This window comes from Lepeophtheirus salmonis, chromosome 1 (assembly GCF_016086655.4).
Source record: "Lepeophtheirus salmonis chromosome 1, UVic_Lsal_1.4, whole genome shotgun sequence".
Lineage (NCBI taxonomy): Eukaryota > Metazoa > Arthropoda > Copepoda > Siphonostomatoida > Caligidae > Lepeophtheirus > Lepeophtheirus salmonis.
The window spans coordinates 20,971,180-20,988,986 of record NC_052131.2 but is presented as its reverse complement, the minus strand read 5'-3'; the positions used below and the strand labels follow the sequence as shown (position 1 = coordinate 20,988,986).

At 30.8% G+C, this 17,807-nt stretch overlaps 1 protein-coding gene across 4 annotated transcripts in view; it reads right to left on the bottom strand.

Annotated features, from left to right (window-relative positions):
- The window catches only part of LOC121120381 (uncharacterized), a 69,202-nt gene that overhangs the window by 25,996 nt on the left and 25,399 nt on the right, over nucleotides 1-17,807 (bottom strand). For 2 of the 4 annotated variants that reach the window (XR_011780538.1, XM_040715248.2), the window contains exons 3-9: nucleotides 16,264-16,713; nucleotides 16,031-16,202; nucleotides 10,636-10,782; nucleotides 10,374-10,565; nucleotides 10,221-10,315; nucleotides 9,806-10,160; nucleotides 9,670-9,744 (exon numbers count right to left, since the gene is read on the bottom strand). Coding sequence is in view for 2 of the 4 variants with exons in the window: in XM_040715248.2 (XP_040571182.1) it covers nucleotides 9,670-9,744; nucleotides 9,806-10,160; nucleotides 10,221-10,315; nucleotides 10,374-10,565; nucleotides 10,636-10,782; nucleotides 16,031-16,202; nucleotides 16,264-16,713 (1,486 nt within the window). In the remaining 2 variants the exon portion in view is untranslated. The remainder of the gene's footprint in view (nucleotides 1-9,669; nucleotides 9,745-9,805; nucleotides 10,161-10,220; nucleotides 10,316-10,373; nucleotides 10,566-10,635; nucleotides 10,783-16,030; nucleotides 16,203-16,263; nucleotides 16,714-17,807) is intronic. The other 2 variants (XR_011780540.1, XM_040715255.2) reach the window with 1 other exon arrangement.

The following is a 17,807-nucleotide window of genomic DNA, read 5'->3' as shown; positions in this document are numbered from 1 at the left end:
CAATGATTAAATGCAAAAACGAAGTCAATTTTTTTTCAAACAACAGGGGCGTTCTTCAGGGAGATCCTCTGTCCCAATACTTTTTATAATATGCCTTGATGGGCTAATACAAGAAATAAATCATAGAGATGGAATAAAAGGCTTTCAGTTACCACACTCAAATTTAAAATGTCTATGTGTTACACCTTTTAACAACATTATCGCTAGTGAAATATTATGTCTAGAAGATTCCTACTTGAAATTATTGACAAAAAAAAACAAAAAACATAAGAGTCATAACCTATTGAACTTTGGGGGCCTGGGTGTGGAGGAATGCGTTTTTTATGGAAAACTCTAAATTTCTATTGGATTAGAAAATTATGGAATATGACGACTATTGGAAAATTCATTTAATTGAATTCTTAAAGCTAAACCATGTGGAATTTCAGCTAAGCCCACATTTGGGACTTTTATGTGTTTTTAAAGTGTTGGTGGCATTATACTCGGAGTGTTTTAAAATTTTTTGTAATGGTGCTACTAAAGTAGTCAAAAAGTTATCTTTACGATGGGAAATGCCAACTAGAGGTTGCATTAACCAAAAAGGTTGTTTGTACCATAAACTCCGATATTGCTGCAGATATTAACTTGACAGATTGTGTAATGAATAAAATGGCTTTTGTCTTTTATTAATCTATTTTTGGACCAAACATTTCAGTAAAACGTCCTCTCGTCCCTTTTAGGCTGAAGTCATGTCATGTAATACAAGTACTTCCTACTTGAGAAAACGTTTGTACACACCAACCTTAACACGATTCAACGCATATTTGGAACGACGCAGCATTAAAAAACGTAGCCAAGAAAACCTTAAAACAATCACCAATAAGTTTTTTTACTTCGAGCGAAGGATGTTTTAAATACAGAATATTATCTGGGACTCTCGAGGTTGCTTCTAAGTATTTTAATGAAGAAAGGGGGATTTGCTTCTTCTGTCAATGTTCAAAAGAGACAACCGATCATATTTTGTGGGAATGTAAATGTTTATCTAAAATTTATGGGGACGTTATTAAAATGGTAAGTACAGTATTCAATAAACAACTGGGTAAAGAAGATTTCCTCTCTACTTCAAATAATGAAAGAGTTGATGCAATTATTATTAAAACGCAATATATAGTCTATAAATTACGGACAGTTTTTTTTTAGTTCATCGTCCAATTGATGTTATTTCTAAATTATTTATTTTAAATACTCTTGATTGTGCCATATTTTATAACGGTCATTTTAATTTTCGTTTGTCTATGTTTTAACGAACTATTTTTCGAATAAATTGTGTTATACTATAATAAGATTGTAAATGTTTAAATGCGTGGCAATAAAGGCCAATCATTTTTTATTGCATTTGAAGTTAGTAAGATAATTTATTTCTATATATTGTTTAATGCTAATTTTATTCTATTCTATTCATTAATTATCGTCATTATCTATTCACTGTACATAAACCACTATTTTGTTTAGTTTGATTGAATATTAACTTTATTGTCGTAAAATTCGGAGTTAGTATTTTTAGATATGCTGATACTATTCGCTTAGAATCTAGCAAACAATATTATATTATTATGTCTACAAACTTTCAGAGGATGGTTTTTATGTATCAGCTCTCGTAGAAAAATAAGAGGAAATAAATGGCATTGAAAATGACTAATTTCCTAAAACAATTTGAATGCCAATGTCACTAATCTTTTTAGATTCTCACTTTGTTTTTTTCTTCAGTGGTTATTATTCATTGAAACTAAAAAAAATGTTGTTATTTATATTATATATAAGATCAATATTATTCTTAAAAAAAGTGTATATTATCTTCGATATACATTGTAGGTTGCAATTAGGACTAAAAATAGTACATGTACAGTTTCAGAATATAAAACTGGAAACCAGTCAAATAAAAAAATGAAATTAATCGAAAGTAATATAATATGACTTCCCAACTAGTGTAGAAATGATTGATAAATAGACAAAAGCAATTCCAATAAATTATGACCAGTCAAAATCTAATAAACTTATGGTCAGAGAAGATTTTGACGATCGATCCATTTCATAATGGAAAAGCCATTGGGATCTATCGAGACGTTAATCTCTCATGACTTGAGTGAGAAGATGCTTCAGCCATGTGACAAACGATTTTAATCCCAATAGGGTCATTTGTGACGGATAGTCGTATCTGAATCTCCAAGTTCTCGTCCAATGGATCTCATCGATCTTGTTGGATGAAAATGGATAATTTTGTACATATAAAAGGAACGGTGAATAAAAAAATTGCTTTAGACTTATATTGCAGTCACCGAAATATACGAGGAGGAATATTTAAAGAAGAATAAATTCAAGACTGATATATATATATTAATATTATTTTTTTTCGTCTGGAGCTTAATTCATTATAGTCAAATTTAGGGTATGAGAAAAATTAGATTAAAAGCCACATTTTTGGGCACAAATACTTTACTACATAAACCACTTTGCATTAAAAGCAACATAAAATAAAATAATCGGATGAGAGTAACTTTTCTTGGTATCTACTTCATTGACAGTCATTAATTTAATGGGAAAATGAAGAATTATGTATTGTTTCTAATTTTTCCATTTGAATTTAGTCGATTACTAGAGTTTTTTTTTAAATATGAAAAAGCAAACTATGACAGAAAAACTGTATAGGATGATAATCTTATGTCGGAGTTATTCCATTTAACAAACTTAAGAATCTATCTGCAGATAAAATCAAAACATGATAATAAATCCATCTTTTATGGCAAAAAAGCAGGAAACAAAAAATTATTTTATATTTGAAACATACATTACAGTACAAATATAATCAAAAATTGTTTTATTTACTTATTAACACATAATCTTCCCAAAAAATTAAGTTTTATTATAAACTTCAGATAACAGAAAAATTAACTTTTTGTCTAAAAAAAAAAAAAAATACTTATCCTATCCAGATTTTTACGGTAAATAAATATTCTAATTTTAAGGTTAGGGGCACCTTAACACTAGTTATAACTGGGGCGCGGAAAAATATGTGATTGCACATATCTTTGTCAAAAGATATATTTTTCTCAATTTTTAGGAAAAAATAACATATTTTCCACTTTTTTTTTTTGTATAAAACATTAGATTTTGCCGGTTATATTACATTTAAATTGTGAAAGAGAATTTTTTTGGCTGGACTATCTCAGCCTGTTTATCCCGTCTTGCTTCAATCTTTACCTTAGCTTTAAAACTAATGGCTAAACAAAGACCACACTATCAATTTTTTTTCCAAATCTACCATAATACTTTTCGTTCGCTAGATGGTGCCATGGGTACCATGAATTATTGTATAAATAACTATGTAACCTCTTTAAATACACCCTGTTAATTGAATGCACAAAAAAAATCCTTCATTGTCGAAGTTTATAAATTCAAAAATTAACATGTGGATTACAGGACATACAAAACCTATGACAACTTTGGGTACTTTTCTTCACATATTCAAAACATATTTTGCTAAACAACTTAATTATTGAAAAATTCTTTTTTTTCCCTAACCGTATGTATAATAATTACAAAATATTGTATAGTAAAAGTAAGCTAAGGATTTAAATATTCACCATCCTAAAAAGTGCATAATTATATTATTCTTGTCTTGGGATTGTAAAGGGGTAAGAGCGTTGTTTACTTATATATATTAATTTGTAAACAAAGGAACAGAGAGTCTTGCGGAGAAATAATAGTAAATTATATTTTTTAAATATATGTAATAATGTTCTAACATAAAGGGCACTGCAAAAATTATACTCAGAATGGGCCGTTTTTTTAAACAACTAGTTTTTAAAAAAAAGCTACAGACACCAACTTGCTGATAATATACTTTTTTAGTTTGCTTATGGTCTACTTTATTTTATTTTTTAACACTTTCTCAAAAAAGTGATAGTAAAATAAGTTCCAAAATCAGTAATTGGTAGTAACTTTGTCTACAATTGCCTTATATTAATTTTCTGAAAGTGTTGATCTATTGAACTTGCTTATCTGTGAACAAATCCCAAATTTAACTGTAGGAAATTAGTTCAAGTTCAACCAATCAATATTAAGAACATTGAAAAGAGGAAAAAATGACAGCTAACAAAAATAAGAGTGTCGAAATTTACGTTTTTGGGGTATGCACTGTGTCAAAAGTGCATATTAATTTTCACAGCATAGTAGACACAAGGATATCTTCAAATTATTAATAATAAATATTTATCTCTGTCAGCTATCAATTTATCTGCTCAATTATTAAGGTTACCTAATTTAATTTCAAATTAAGTTTCTAATAAATGAATATATTGCTGGCTTAGAATAATTAATCGTTCAACAGTTGGGAAGACTGTCATATAATTGGTGACCACCAGTAAATTTTGACCTTTTTTCTTTCTGAAGGAAGTAAGCTTCAGAGCCGTGACTAGGATTTTTCTTTGGGAGGAGTTACTTTTAGAGAAATTTTTGATAGATAGTTAATTTCTCTAACTTTAAAGATGGCAACTAATTCTAATTATGAAAAAAATATAATTAATTTTTTGACGATAACAAACGCTGTACCCACAAACACCACTCTAGCAACAGGTCTGTTACGAGATATAATGAATGAATGTAAGAGTCAAGTAATTAAAGACATCAGACAAAACAACATGTGAAGATTAGACTCCATCATGAAATAAGTGAAAAGGACAGCTGCTCTGTTAAAATGCCAAAAAAAATTACGTATAAATTAAAAAGATGATATTTACATGCGCATTAAAGTAGATGTTTTTTGTTCTAAAATTTGAGGATAATAATTATAAATTATTTTTTTCATCTTAAGACCTTTTAATAACATTTCCTCTCTATTCACTCCCTTTTATCAGCTGTATCGTTTAGTTTCTTGCCATTATCACACTATAGACTCAATTTATCACTAAATATTATAAATAACGACAAGTGGGGGTGATTGGGCCATGCTTTCGTAATTTTGGTAGAGTCTGATCTCTGTATTAAGTTGAATTTGCGCATCTATTGATCGTCTGACGTTCCTCTATGAATAATTTTGGAATTGAACAATGGAAAATTTATTTCTGAAAACTCTACAAATTATAATTTTCAACTTTTAACAAATGAAGAAGTTCTGTGGTTTAAAACATAACTTGTTTGGAGAAGAGAGAATCCCACGTACAAAATAAATTTGGAAGTAAGAAAATTAGAGTCATTTTCTCTCCCCCAAACAAAAAATATTTTAAATCACATAATCTATTCATTTTGTACATGAAAACTGATGTGGTTTGAAATTTTTTGTTTGTAGAATTCTTAGAATAAGGTTTCCATTCCCAAAGACGTCTTAACGTATAAAGTACTGTATACGTCACCTAGACGTACAATTTTTTTTTCTTTTTATTGACCAAAATATTAAACTTACATTATACAAGTACTTAAACAACAATTGCAGAACAAATAAATAATAAAACCATCAAATCATTAACTTGACATATACACATTTGTTAAATTTAATGAAAGGGGCGAAAATAATTTGGAGTAAAGGATGTACCAAACTTCTATGCAAAAAAATATTCACACAAAAACAAGTAGTGAGAGAAAATTATGCATTAAATTTTAAAAAAATTACCTATAATAATTTTTTCAATTGTTCTTTGTCAGAAATACAAGCCTCCAACCTAAACTTGTCACACGTATTTAACTGTGCTTTTGGGTAAGCTGTTCTACTCTCTTCCCACAGATGGCCTTTGAGTAATCAACATTGCGTTGGTAGGTATCACAAGCCTTGGAATTTACGGCCCTACACATAAAGTAATCTAAGGATTCAAGTTCGGTGAATTTTCTAGCATCTCTTAAGTCTTTTCGAGTTGTTGGGCGGTCAGTCCTTTAACTTTGGGTCATGCTCTTGATTTGAGGGCTATATCATGCTTCACATTCCGGCTCTCTGCATTTTTGTCAATGCTTAACTTCCTGACAGTCTAACAGATGATACTACTGGAAGCAACTTCCTAATTTTGACCTTAACCGCACTGATGATGGGACCTGTTCATGTTGAACGGGGCCTTCCATTTTTTAGGACGATCGGAAAAGTTTTTTGTGACATTGTAATTGTTTTTGAATTTGAATACCAGGCAAGTGGAGACACAGAAACATTCAGCAATGTCCTGGATCTTGTCTCCAGTGTCAATGCATGCGTCAAAGAGTCAGAGCAAGGACCTTGCTTCATTCAAGAAGCTAATAGAACGATAGACCGAACATGCTATGAATGGAGACTATGATGATGTAATGATAAGGTGGCAATGACCTAATCAGACACAAATATTGTCGCTCCATATGCGTGTAGAATTTCCGCTTCAATGAGTACCGTATTAATTATTGGAACTATTCCTGGACAGAAGTAAAATAAGTGAAAGGAAGTCTCCCTCTTCTTTTCACACCAGTAGCAGGAAAAGTCATTTGGGTAGCTTGATACTTATTGGTATAGATTGAGGAATCGCCAGTCTATACCTTATCAACTTTTACCAAGAGCCAGTGAAAGGTTTATTCATAATGATTTGCTCAAATTCATCTTTACTTTATCTCTTAATCAAATGCATTCATGTAAGTGAAATATTACTAAATCATGAGCGACTATAAACTATATCTACCTACGGGAATTTTTCCAAAAATCCCATTTTTAATTATTTCATAATAAAAATTTCATTGAATTATACGAAGTCAGTCCCAGAAGTACTCGACCCAACAAACGAGAAAAAAATTGTGAAAAAAAAAAATACAATTTTCAACATAATCTATACACTCTTTAAGAAATCGATAGGCAGTCAATTGAAACTTCTTCATGATACTGTTTTTACTCTAGAGTTAGCAAACGTGGTACACATATTGCACATCTTTCTTAACTACAAATTTTCATAAAATACTCTATTTACCGCACTTTTTGAAATACCTGCCATGTCTGCTAGCTCAAAGACTTTCAGTCAACGGTCCACCAGTCCTGCTTTGTGGAGTCGTCATTTTACTTGGTCGAACACTGCAATGATCGTATTGGCAGCTCGTACGGTCTCTTATTTTTTTACTTTTATAAATGAAGAAACAGACTCATCTGTAGTTCAGCTTTTGTATTGGTTGGGCTGGGCCTTTCAAATAAAAGTATTGTATCACATAACGATGACTAATTGTTTACTTTCTCACAAATTTACTGACAACGTTTACTATTAATGGGTGACAAAGAAATGCTCAACAACGTGGTGCCTTCAAACTTGAAACATAATGATGGATTGTGTACTTTGGAATACAGTAATTATTTTAAACAACTAAAGCCATTTCTTAGAAAAGACGGGTACTTCTGTGAACAACATCATATAATTCATTAAATTAAATGTTAAATACATACTAACTAATTAATTAATTGGTTTAAAGTTTCATGATACGATATATGTATATATCCAAAATGTTTGGAATAATAGAGCTTTAATTTCAAGAAGTAGGATCCACGTAGCTCTAAAAAAACGACCCACGCACTATTAGGGACAATGTTACAAATAAAGAAAATAAAAATTGATATTGTACACATAATTTTGCTTGAAAGCCATTGCTTCATTTTGGAATACTTGATTCGGAAGAATTACTTTTATTGCTTATATATGCGTGCATATATTATTAATGTACATTTATGTACAAAATTGCATCTCCATTTATTTCATTTCCTAGGCTCCATCATTTATAGATTAATTTGCATAAAGAGACACATCTCCCTCCCTCTCTCACTTTCTCTAAGCACACAAACACACGCACAATTTATATACAGTGCGCTTGGGAAAACCATGGACAATTTGAACTAGAACACAAATACGTGCAGCTTGGATCATTGAATATTTATTCAATAATTAGGGATAGGACACGGTATTGTCCGGAGTTATTAGGCGTCTCAAAACAGACAAATTGTGTCTGACTAATATAGTAGATAACTCCGCAACAAATCTTCGGTATTACTCTCCGTTTTTCATGTGTACAAACACACGTAGTTACTCAATACTTAATCGCTCTCTCCGCAAGAGTAAAATAATAGGAATAACAGCGTGATCATTTAAAAAAAATGATTTGATGAGCCAGGGAGAGTACTTTAGCTCGTTGATAAATCTCTTCTAAAGTTACATTCATTTTAATTTATTTTTTAGTTAGATATGAAGTACTTCCCTTCTTTTTCTTTTTTAATATGAGTTAACATAAACGCCTCTGAGATTTGGACTTTGTAGTGGAGGGGGGATGTCATGTAGATGTATCCTTAAGGCGTAATGTAATTAAAAAACAAACAAACAAGCAACAACTCTGAACTGAGAAGAGATAGCACCAAGACTCAATAAACAAAAATGTTTTAAACTGACATGTCAAGGGTATAAAAAAAACCATGGTATTAAAAACCAAGCACACTTCGAAAGTTTTGGTTAATATTCACTTAAACTAAAATTGGTTTTTTTTTTTCAGGATTTCATGACTTCCTAAATTTATAGACTAAACCAAGAGGAATTAGTTCTCTTGAAACTGTTCTAATATAATTGTAAGGTTGAAGAGAACTTTCATTACTTAAAATGTTATTAGTAGAAATGTAAAAATGCACGTATTTTTAAGCATGTGAGGGTACAAATTGCTTGTATAAATTATTATATCCTAATTGTTTCCTGCACGCTTAAAAATCAGCGCAATCTCCCATCTCTAGATATTTTAAACAATATAAATATTTTTAATAAGTATTAAAAACATTTCCAAACTCAAAAAGATCCGGAGCCCTAACCAAAAGTTTAAAGAAAAAAATATTTTTGAATATAAATATTTTCAACTAGGTTTATTTTTGTACTTTTGTTTCTTTGTTTGATTGTTTAAGGACTGATCAGGGCTCATTTTTAACACTGAGCATGTTTAGCTAAAGCTCAGCGCCTCATACTAAAGAAGAAAAAAAAAAGATGTACAAATGTTAAGGGTTGTAAATCCTAAGCATTTTTTGGTGTGCAAGTTTTGTTGTTGTTGGCATCCTGAACAATGTTTTTATTTTTTATCTTCTCAATATGTTATAGTTATTCTTTGACATCTAAATATTGAGTAACTACGTGTGAGTGTGCTCATCAAAAACGGAGAGGTAACACTAAAGGTATATTGGAGAATTATCTTCCATTTTAATTAAACAAATGTATTTTATTAAATTAAAATGGGTCTGTTTGTACTCCTATACTTTAAATCATATTTATTTGATGCACATATTACAAAGTCAGCTGTAGGTACTGCCATACAGTCTTTTACCCCCCCATTGATTTCCTTTATTGATTTAGTATGTAATTTTGTTTCAGTTCTTATTAATTCGGTACAGTTTAGTCTTAGGACCGGTCCTATCGATACTTGGGAGCGGTCTTTAAGACCGTCTGTCCTTCAGACTGTCAGTACTAGAAAATATTTAAAAAATTAGAAGAAACTTATTTTTAGTCATGTCATAAAAGACCAAACTTTATCCATTCTAGGACAGATATGGAGGACAGAGCTGGAACAGACTGCAATCTTCCGGCCTAAATAAGGATCGACACATAACACTATATGTATGTATGAAAACCTAGTTATGAATGAAAATTGTACACATAGGTAATTTAAATGAAAACAAGTTCTTACCGCACTGGGTCCGATCCAAAAATTGGCAGGCTCCATATGATCTACCGGCTCTAACTCTAAATTAGTCACCAAAACCTGGCATTGAAATAATGAATTATATTTAATTGCTATAATTAAAAAACAGAAAAGTTCTTACCATTCCAGCTTTTTTGTAGAAATCCAACCCGATGGGTCCAATTCCGTACGTAAGCATCGACACAAAGAGAACGAATATTTGCACAAAAGTAATCCAGTATGTAAAATAAGGACGATAATCCATGGAATTTCCAGCAAGTTTTCTTCTTCGAGTGGACTCAGCAGCTGGACCCCGGCGTTTTGCTGCACGTTTACGATGAAGAACCCGACCTACCACTCCCATTCCATGCTTTCGACGATCAGAATTGTCAAATGCAGCATCAAGGAGCCTATTCCATATACGAGAAGCTCCAACGTCAGAACTCATTCGAGGAAGATCTTGTTCCGGACGGGGAAGCTGCCAACTACATGAGGATCTATGATTATTATTGAGTAGGTTCAATTGTTTATTTATGCTAGAGGGGGCAGCAATTTACCTATAGGGATCCGTTGATACCCTTTTCCCTGACATTGCGTTAAAAACAACGGAGTCATCCTCACATCCCGAGATGCTGGGTTTTGTAAAAAATACCTAGAGGTACAAGAGAGGAGTCAGTGAGTGTTTTGTATATTTCTGAGTGATAGATAACCTCTTCTGCAGGGCTTTCACCATGAAGATGATGTGTGGAAGGTACACGAGGTAATGGAGGACAAACTGCTAGTCCACCTGTTTGCTCGGCTTGATAGTATGCTGCAATTCCAGTGGTTGAGGGTTGATAGCTTCGAGAAACTTCATGTTCCATTACCACATGATGATTTGGGATCTTACGTGTCATAAAGGCCTGTAAAGTAAATTTTAAAATATTTTAATGATGAACAGAGTAATAATTATAATATATCAAGGTTATTCACTTTTATGAGCCAAGAGAGGCTTTGTCGAGTGAGTGAGCTGAAGGAATCTTTATTTCTTGGAGGTTTTGTGATTTTAAGAACCATTTTATCACCTTCCATTTCGGACGTGAGGTGATGATCATATCGAAGTCGAGAACAATCACCATACTGAAAGATATGAAAATGATGCATACAATAGATTATAATTAATTAAATCATTGTCAAATTTTGTATGTGTAGTTGATAATTGAGCCTTAAATCCATGTTAGAGCAACCCATTAAGACTGAGAGTTTAAAATGAATTCCAAAATTGAAAACTTTCTCCTACTGAAGTAATAATTTTTTAAATAAAAAATGAATCTAGAATCAAAAAGTTAATATATATTCTCTGACGTTTGCTTATCAATTAAATATAAACATAAAATAGATATGTCTAAAAAAATTGAGAAGTAACTTTAAAATAATATCCGGGCAAGAAAAAAATTGATAAAGCCTCCCTATATCGAAATGATATTTTTTAAACAATTAATGGACTTACGAATCTCAAAATTTGAAAATATATCCCCTTGTATTTTTTCTAATATATCAAATAAAATAAAAGCAAAAAATGTCGTTACAATACGTTCAAAATATCAGGCGTGCAGAATAAATATTTCTAGCGATATTTGATCTTATAAATATAGCTACAAACATTTATATTGAAAGTACTTAATATATAAAAAATAAGGTTAGATCAGCTGCCGCACACTGGTGTGCCCCTAGGCCGTGTAAGGGGTCTGCCAAAAAAATAACTATTTTGAAATCCAATTTTCTTAGCTTAAATAGGAAATTTCATATCTAAATATATTTTTTTATGAAAGGATAAAATGTGAAATTCCTTTTAGAAGAATAAATATATAAAAATTAACCTTAACTGGGTTCAGCGAGACTGCAGTACAAAGCCTATTTTTTACCATTTACTGCAAGAATATATTTGATTTTACAAAGAACAAGCAATAGTATTATAGATTGTTTTCTAAATAAAAAAATCCTACGATAATTTATATTGATTGAGTTCCAAATAGAGCCAAAGCTTATTTCAGGTGTGGCGTGGTCCCCCAGCTCTTAGTATACAAAAAAGGTTTCAAGGGTAGATACCAGTAAGGATGAAAAGAGGGCATACAAACAGCAATTACGAAGGTAACATCACTCTTAAAGGATTCGAAACATGTCGAACGTCGTCACCTTTGTTGCAGTACGTAACCTTTCAACCAAAAAGAAACAGAAAAAAGGCTAGAAATCATTTGGTAATTAGCTAAAAAAGTCAATCATTCCAAATACTATTTATCTCTCATAATATTAAAATCTGACGTGGTATTTGATTCTTTTCTGTATTATAATATTGCTTAATAATATTTTATTAAAAGTGTAATAGCCAAAATTTATTCATAGAAATAATAATAAAATGTCTAATATATATTTATATGCTACGAATACCAGGGATTAACAAGAAAGTGTATTCGTGTCCCTTTGAAAACGGAGCAGAAGTATAGAATAACTTATTACTTCGTTTATTTATCAAAAAGAATTAATTATGAAATGGACATGATGGATCAATTGAGATGAGTGAATCGATAGCTGACAACAAAATACATAGGATATTTTTGTGTTAGCGAGGTAACACCCTGGTCTCAGTTGGGTTGTTTCATCTTTTGGGTCATAAAAAAGTCGACTCGAACGCATTATAAAAATGTGTATGTGGGATATTTCTATTTTAATATATTTAAATTGAATTAAATGCACTCATTTTACACTTCTGAGTGCAAAAATGTATTAGAAATGACTTCAAGTGGAGGTAGATACATTTTATGCCTTAAAATATATGTGAAAAGATATATTTTTGCCATAATATATTTATGAGGGTGAACCATCCTAGAACCCTGAAGGAAATACGAGACATAATAAGTAATATCAAAGTGAAAGTAAAAGTACTTCTTTGTCCAAACACCATAATAAAAAAGTCTTATTTAATACATAGATAAATATTGCAATCAGTGATTCCTTCTCTCTCAAACAAATTCAAAATACAGGGACGTGCGGATTCTATGATTAAATTAGATTAAGAATTTACAAAATCATAATACATTATGATTATGATTATTATTTTGTCAGCATTTCTTTTAATAGTATTTTTTTTTCTTCATTGGTTTATTTATCTATAACTAAATGCATTGCATTAGTAGAAATGTATTAATGTACATACAAGCTGCTCCTTCTTTTGTGTTAAAAGGAGAAGAAGTAAAACACGACAGAAACCAATAGAAGAGGCAAGTATGTAAGGAGAAAGCTCCCTATGAAAAAAGAGAAAGAAACAAATTTCTTCCTTCAAGTCTTCCTTTGTATGTTGTACCATGTTATGTTATATTAAAAGGTAGATTCTATTGTGTACAGCTATGATGTGTATTTCTATTTCAATAATTCATCTTAACTCCATTATTTTATTTTATTATATTATATATGTAATATTTGCACGAACAAATACCATCAAAATCAAAATATGATAGCTTAATTTGTATGTATTTGGCTAAATTAGATTTTGCAACAATGTACTTTCAAAAAAATTCATTTTACTTCTCTCCTTTAAGAAATTATAATAAAAATAGATATGTCATAGAAGGGGCCTTCACAAGGATTCACATCGAGAGTAATTATTAGTGATGTAAATCGTGTCTGTTTTCTAGGTAGCCTGGTTTTTTTGTTAGGTTTTTTTTTTATAGAATTTTTAATCCAAAGAAGTGATTTTTTCTCCCAAGCTGTTATAATTATTATTTTATTCCTAAGGAGGGAACTTCCTTTCCTACAACAAACAATACCCTTGTTTATTTCCGTCTTCCTTGTCACAACAGATTGTAACTGACTTAAAGAAATGTCAGGACAGTTAAGCTGCTCTCTTCTAAAACAATATTCAAATTGTCTGGGTTACCTTGTTGATTTTTGTCTTCTTTTTATTACATACCCAAAATACTCACAATTTTCTACACTAGTCATTCTTATTTCTTTACTCATATTTAAATGGATATACATATATGACTGGTGTTGTGTTGGTCCTGATTTAAGAATAAATACTGCTGTCTTGTACATTTCAGTCTCTCTCCGGTTCAGCTCAGTCCTACATATCAGTCCAAAAATTGATAGAGTTCGGTTGATCATGACGTCAATCAACTTTTTTTTTTAAATTCAGTTCCTACTGTTTTAAGGACCGTCCCAAAGGCCTGATAAGACCTGTCCTAAAACTGAACTGGATCGAATAAATAAGGAATGACTCCACACTCTATATTGGGTATAGCTTTCATCAATATATATATATATTTAGTATTAAAAATTATCATCACTGTTGTATATAATTTTTGGGGCTAAGTTCCCTCCCCCCCCCTTAAATAATGAAAGCTTTCAACAATAATTTGGGAGAGGGGCTTCAGTAACTTTTAAGGGAGCTTAGCTTTCCCATATGTACTTTTTTATATAAAGGACGTCATAGATAAAAATATTAAATTCATAAAGAAAACTTGAGAGCAATAGTTTATAGTTTTGTTAGCTCCAGCTAGATATGCTGCCTTTTCTATAATCATATCAAGGGTGGGGGTGATTTCTTGGATAATGCTTTTGACATTGTCAAATACACACTCTAAGATTCAGTACATGACTATTTTTATAAGAATTTTTTGGAAGTTGACCAATGGATTGATTAATATGCTAAGAAATGTTTATTAATTGATTTTTTATATAATTTTGTACTCGTTTTATTGAAATGTTTGGGTGTTTCTTAGTTGTAGGTCTTGGCCAGGAGGTCTAAATTTAAGCTCAAATTATAATTCAATTTCTCCTAGCTATTCATATTCTATTTGGGAAGAATGAAAGGGCCCATATTTTATTTTCCCAAAAAATAAAGAAATTTCATATACGAGTTTGACAAAATGATATATTCGTCGGAAAATTTGATGAAAAAAAGACATTCAACTGACCCTAAAGAAAAATCCTAACTCTGATTCTTGGTATTAAATATATTTATAAAAAAAACAACTGATAATAAATGGTATGGTACTCTATATTTTAAAGATTTTGTGGGTAAATAACCAGATAGTGCTACTATAAATGTAATTTTTAGTTAAAACTATTACTTTTCTATCATATCAAATTATGTTGAAGATTACGGCAGGTGTATGATTCTAAAGTATATTACGAAAATCCTAATTAATGAGTGAAGTAATAATAATTTTATATAATAAGGTTTTAAAGTCTTCTTAGTATAATTATTTTTCTTTCAAATGAAGGAGGATTCATCATATTTATTTACTAGCACTACATCAGCGCCATCTATATGTGTATTATAGAGGAAAGGAGAGTGCTTATTCGTTTAGGATCAAAAGGATTAATCATTATGTATATGTAGGATAGCAAATGCAAGTATATTTTACGTTATACATACTTAATATTTAAGTAAATTAAGATAAATAAGGCATATCTACATTCAAAAAATGGACGAGCAACTCGCATTGTTTGAACAAGCAATCCTTTTGAAAGAAAATTATAAATATTATTAATACTATTAATAAATTGTCAAAAATAAAAAGTTTTATCAGAAAATTATTAATAGCCTGATTATAATTTATGTTCATCATTCCGTTTTATTCGACTCTGCATTTATTTATTTTTTGATGATCCATCCAGGAATGATAATGAGGAGCTGAATCAGCAGATCTCCCACATATGATTAATTGAATATCGGTCTTTTCTCGTTTTCTTTCTTTTTACATACACTATGTGTTCATACATATATTATTTATGTAAGTATTTTATGGTTATAAAGATGATAATTTATTAAAGGACAAAGGGATTTGACAAAAATCTTTTTGAATAAATTTAATATGGTTAGACAAAGAAGCAGAGCGTTTAACTATTTTTTTTTTTTTTGAGGATTTTACTTTCAAGACCATAATGAATGAGCAAGTTAATTTGCCTTTTTCATGTACATATTTAGGTCGATAGCGGCATAATACCTTTTTTAATGAGGAATTTAGCATGACTCTCATTTTTTACCTTATAGCCTTTTTCCACCATTTATAATAGTACATGTTATTTGGTGCCTCAACACAAAAACAATCTTGAATAAAAATCATGGTAATTAGTTTACTTTAAAAATATCTATCCAATATATCATTGACACATTTTGGTCCGTTATGAATTTCATATTCAAATTTCCAGGAGTAATAATGATATATCATATTTTATACTTTAATTGCTACGAGGAATTTTTGTGACTTTAAGTGCAATTATCGATGCTACAAAACTATTGATCCAAATAATGATTTAATAAAATTTTGATACAAATCACACTAGCTTGGTTACAATACATTTTTGCCATGATTGGTTGCCCTACCTGAGAGTTATAAGCGCTACTATCAAGTTGATATCCGGGATTAAGCTCATCCTTGACTCCACCAAAGCGTTTTATGGCTAATCGTCTTCTCCTATCTACCCAAATGGACCTAGAGCTCTCGTCATGACTCTCATCCACGCCAAAGAACTCAGACATTCCATCCAATATATATCTATGAAAGTAAATGATAAATAATGTGAGGTTTTTTTGGTGAGTTGTATGATATATTTTACCTTTTGACGGTTTCATGCCAGAGTGGTGTACTTGCTCCAATGAGGAGTCCATTTGAAGAGGATGATGCATTGAATGCTGTAGATGAGGCGGTTTGAGCAGAGTAGTTTTTTGATGAGGCTGCCACTACAGCTGGGGAAGAGGATGAACTTGGAGGGGCTCCATAGGGTCCCCCAACAACAGAGGATCCTGCAAGTCCTCCAGTAGAGGGTCGTGGAACTATAAGTCTTTGTTGTGTTTGGTTTGGAACAGAGGGGAGTGAAGGTGCCCCTGAAGACGAAGATGAGACAAGGACAGTTGTTTTGACATTCCCAACACCTCCAGAAGAAGAAGATGAGGAAGGAGCACCACCGGGTCCAGTGGAAGGAGGACCACTGGAATGGACAATAGAAGGACCCAGTAAATTTCCCCCTGAGGATCCCACGCATCGAGGACTACTTGGCACTGTTTTCCTAAAAAGTAAATAGACCTTAAATTATATATATACACATTGAGCATTTAGAACGTTGTGCTTCTCAACTTTTTTCGAATTTCGATTACGGGTAGCTCGAAAAATTTGTTATATGGTAAGGAAATAATATATGTAAACTTTCATTGCCCTATAATGTCATCTTTAGGTATCACATCTCGATCAAAGTTTGAAAGGAGACAAAAGACTTTAAATTTACTCAATTAATATTAAAATAATTCATAAATAGATGAAATTAATATTTTTCATCATTTGATAGTGTTTATGATACAATATTCTAATTACAGGGTAGAGCTAAAAGAGAGAATAACATAAAAAAAGTTGTTCTTTCTTTTTTGAAAATGTAAAAAAAAAAAAAAAAAAATGATGCGCGCAATACGCATTTCATCAAATTTTCTTCAAATTTTTTTTTTTCTTGTTCCATAGGAGAATTTAAAAAAAAAATTGTACACACTTTTTATAGGCTAAATAAAATCCAAACATCTATCAAATTATTTTATAGCTAAATAACAAAAATGTCTTTTTAGTATCTATATTTACTGAGTAAAAAGTTTTTTTGTCTTTTTTCATAATTTGATCGAGATGTCCAACCGTGAGATGACACTATATGGAAATACAATTTAGCAAGGCTAATTGTCATTCCATATTACAAATTTTCAGCTCTATCCATAATTGAAATTCGAAAAACAATCGGGCCTATGGTACATGCTGGTTTATTTCTGCATTTCCGAAACAAAACAAAATAAATATTAAAAAACCCATTATATTAAAAGAGGTTTTGTGTTTATATGATAAACATCCATGGGCATGTATATAGTTGCCTTGCTGGATTTTAATCTACTTATCAAATGGATACATGTTTTTCTGCGAAAGTAGGGACATACGTGTATACTATGTGTACACAAACAAACGAATCAACTGATAAACATCTTTAAATTAAATATTCATTATTATTGCTTGGTATAACTGCATTTTGACAAAAATAATATTTTTATTAACTTTATTACTTTTTTGTACATTCATACATATTACTCGATTAAACACATATTTTATCAAAAGAAAGGATCGCCAAGAGTA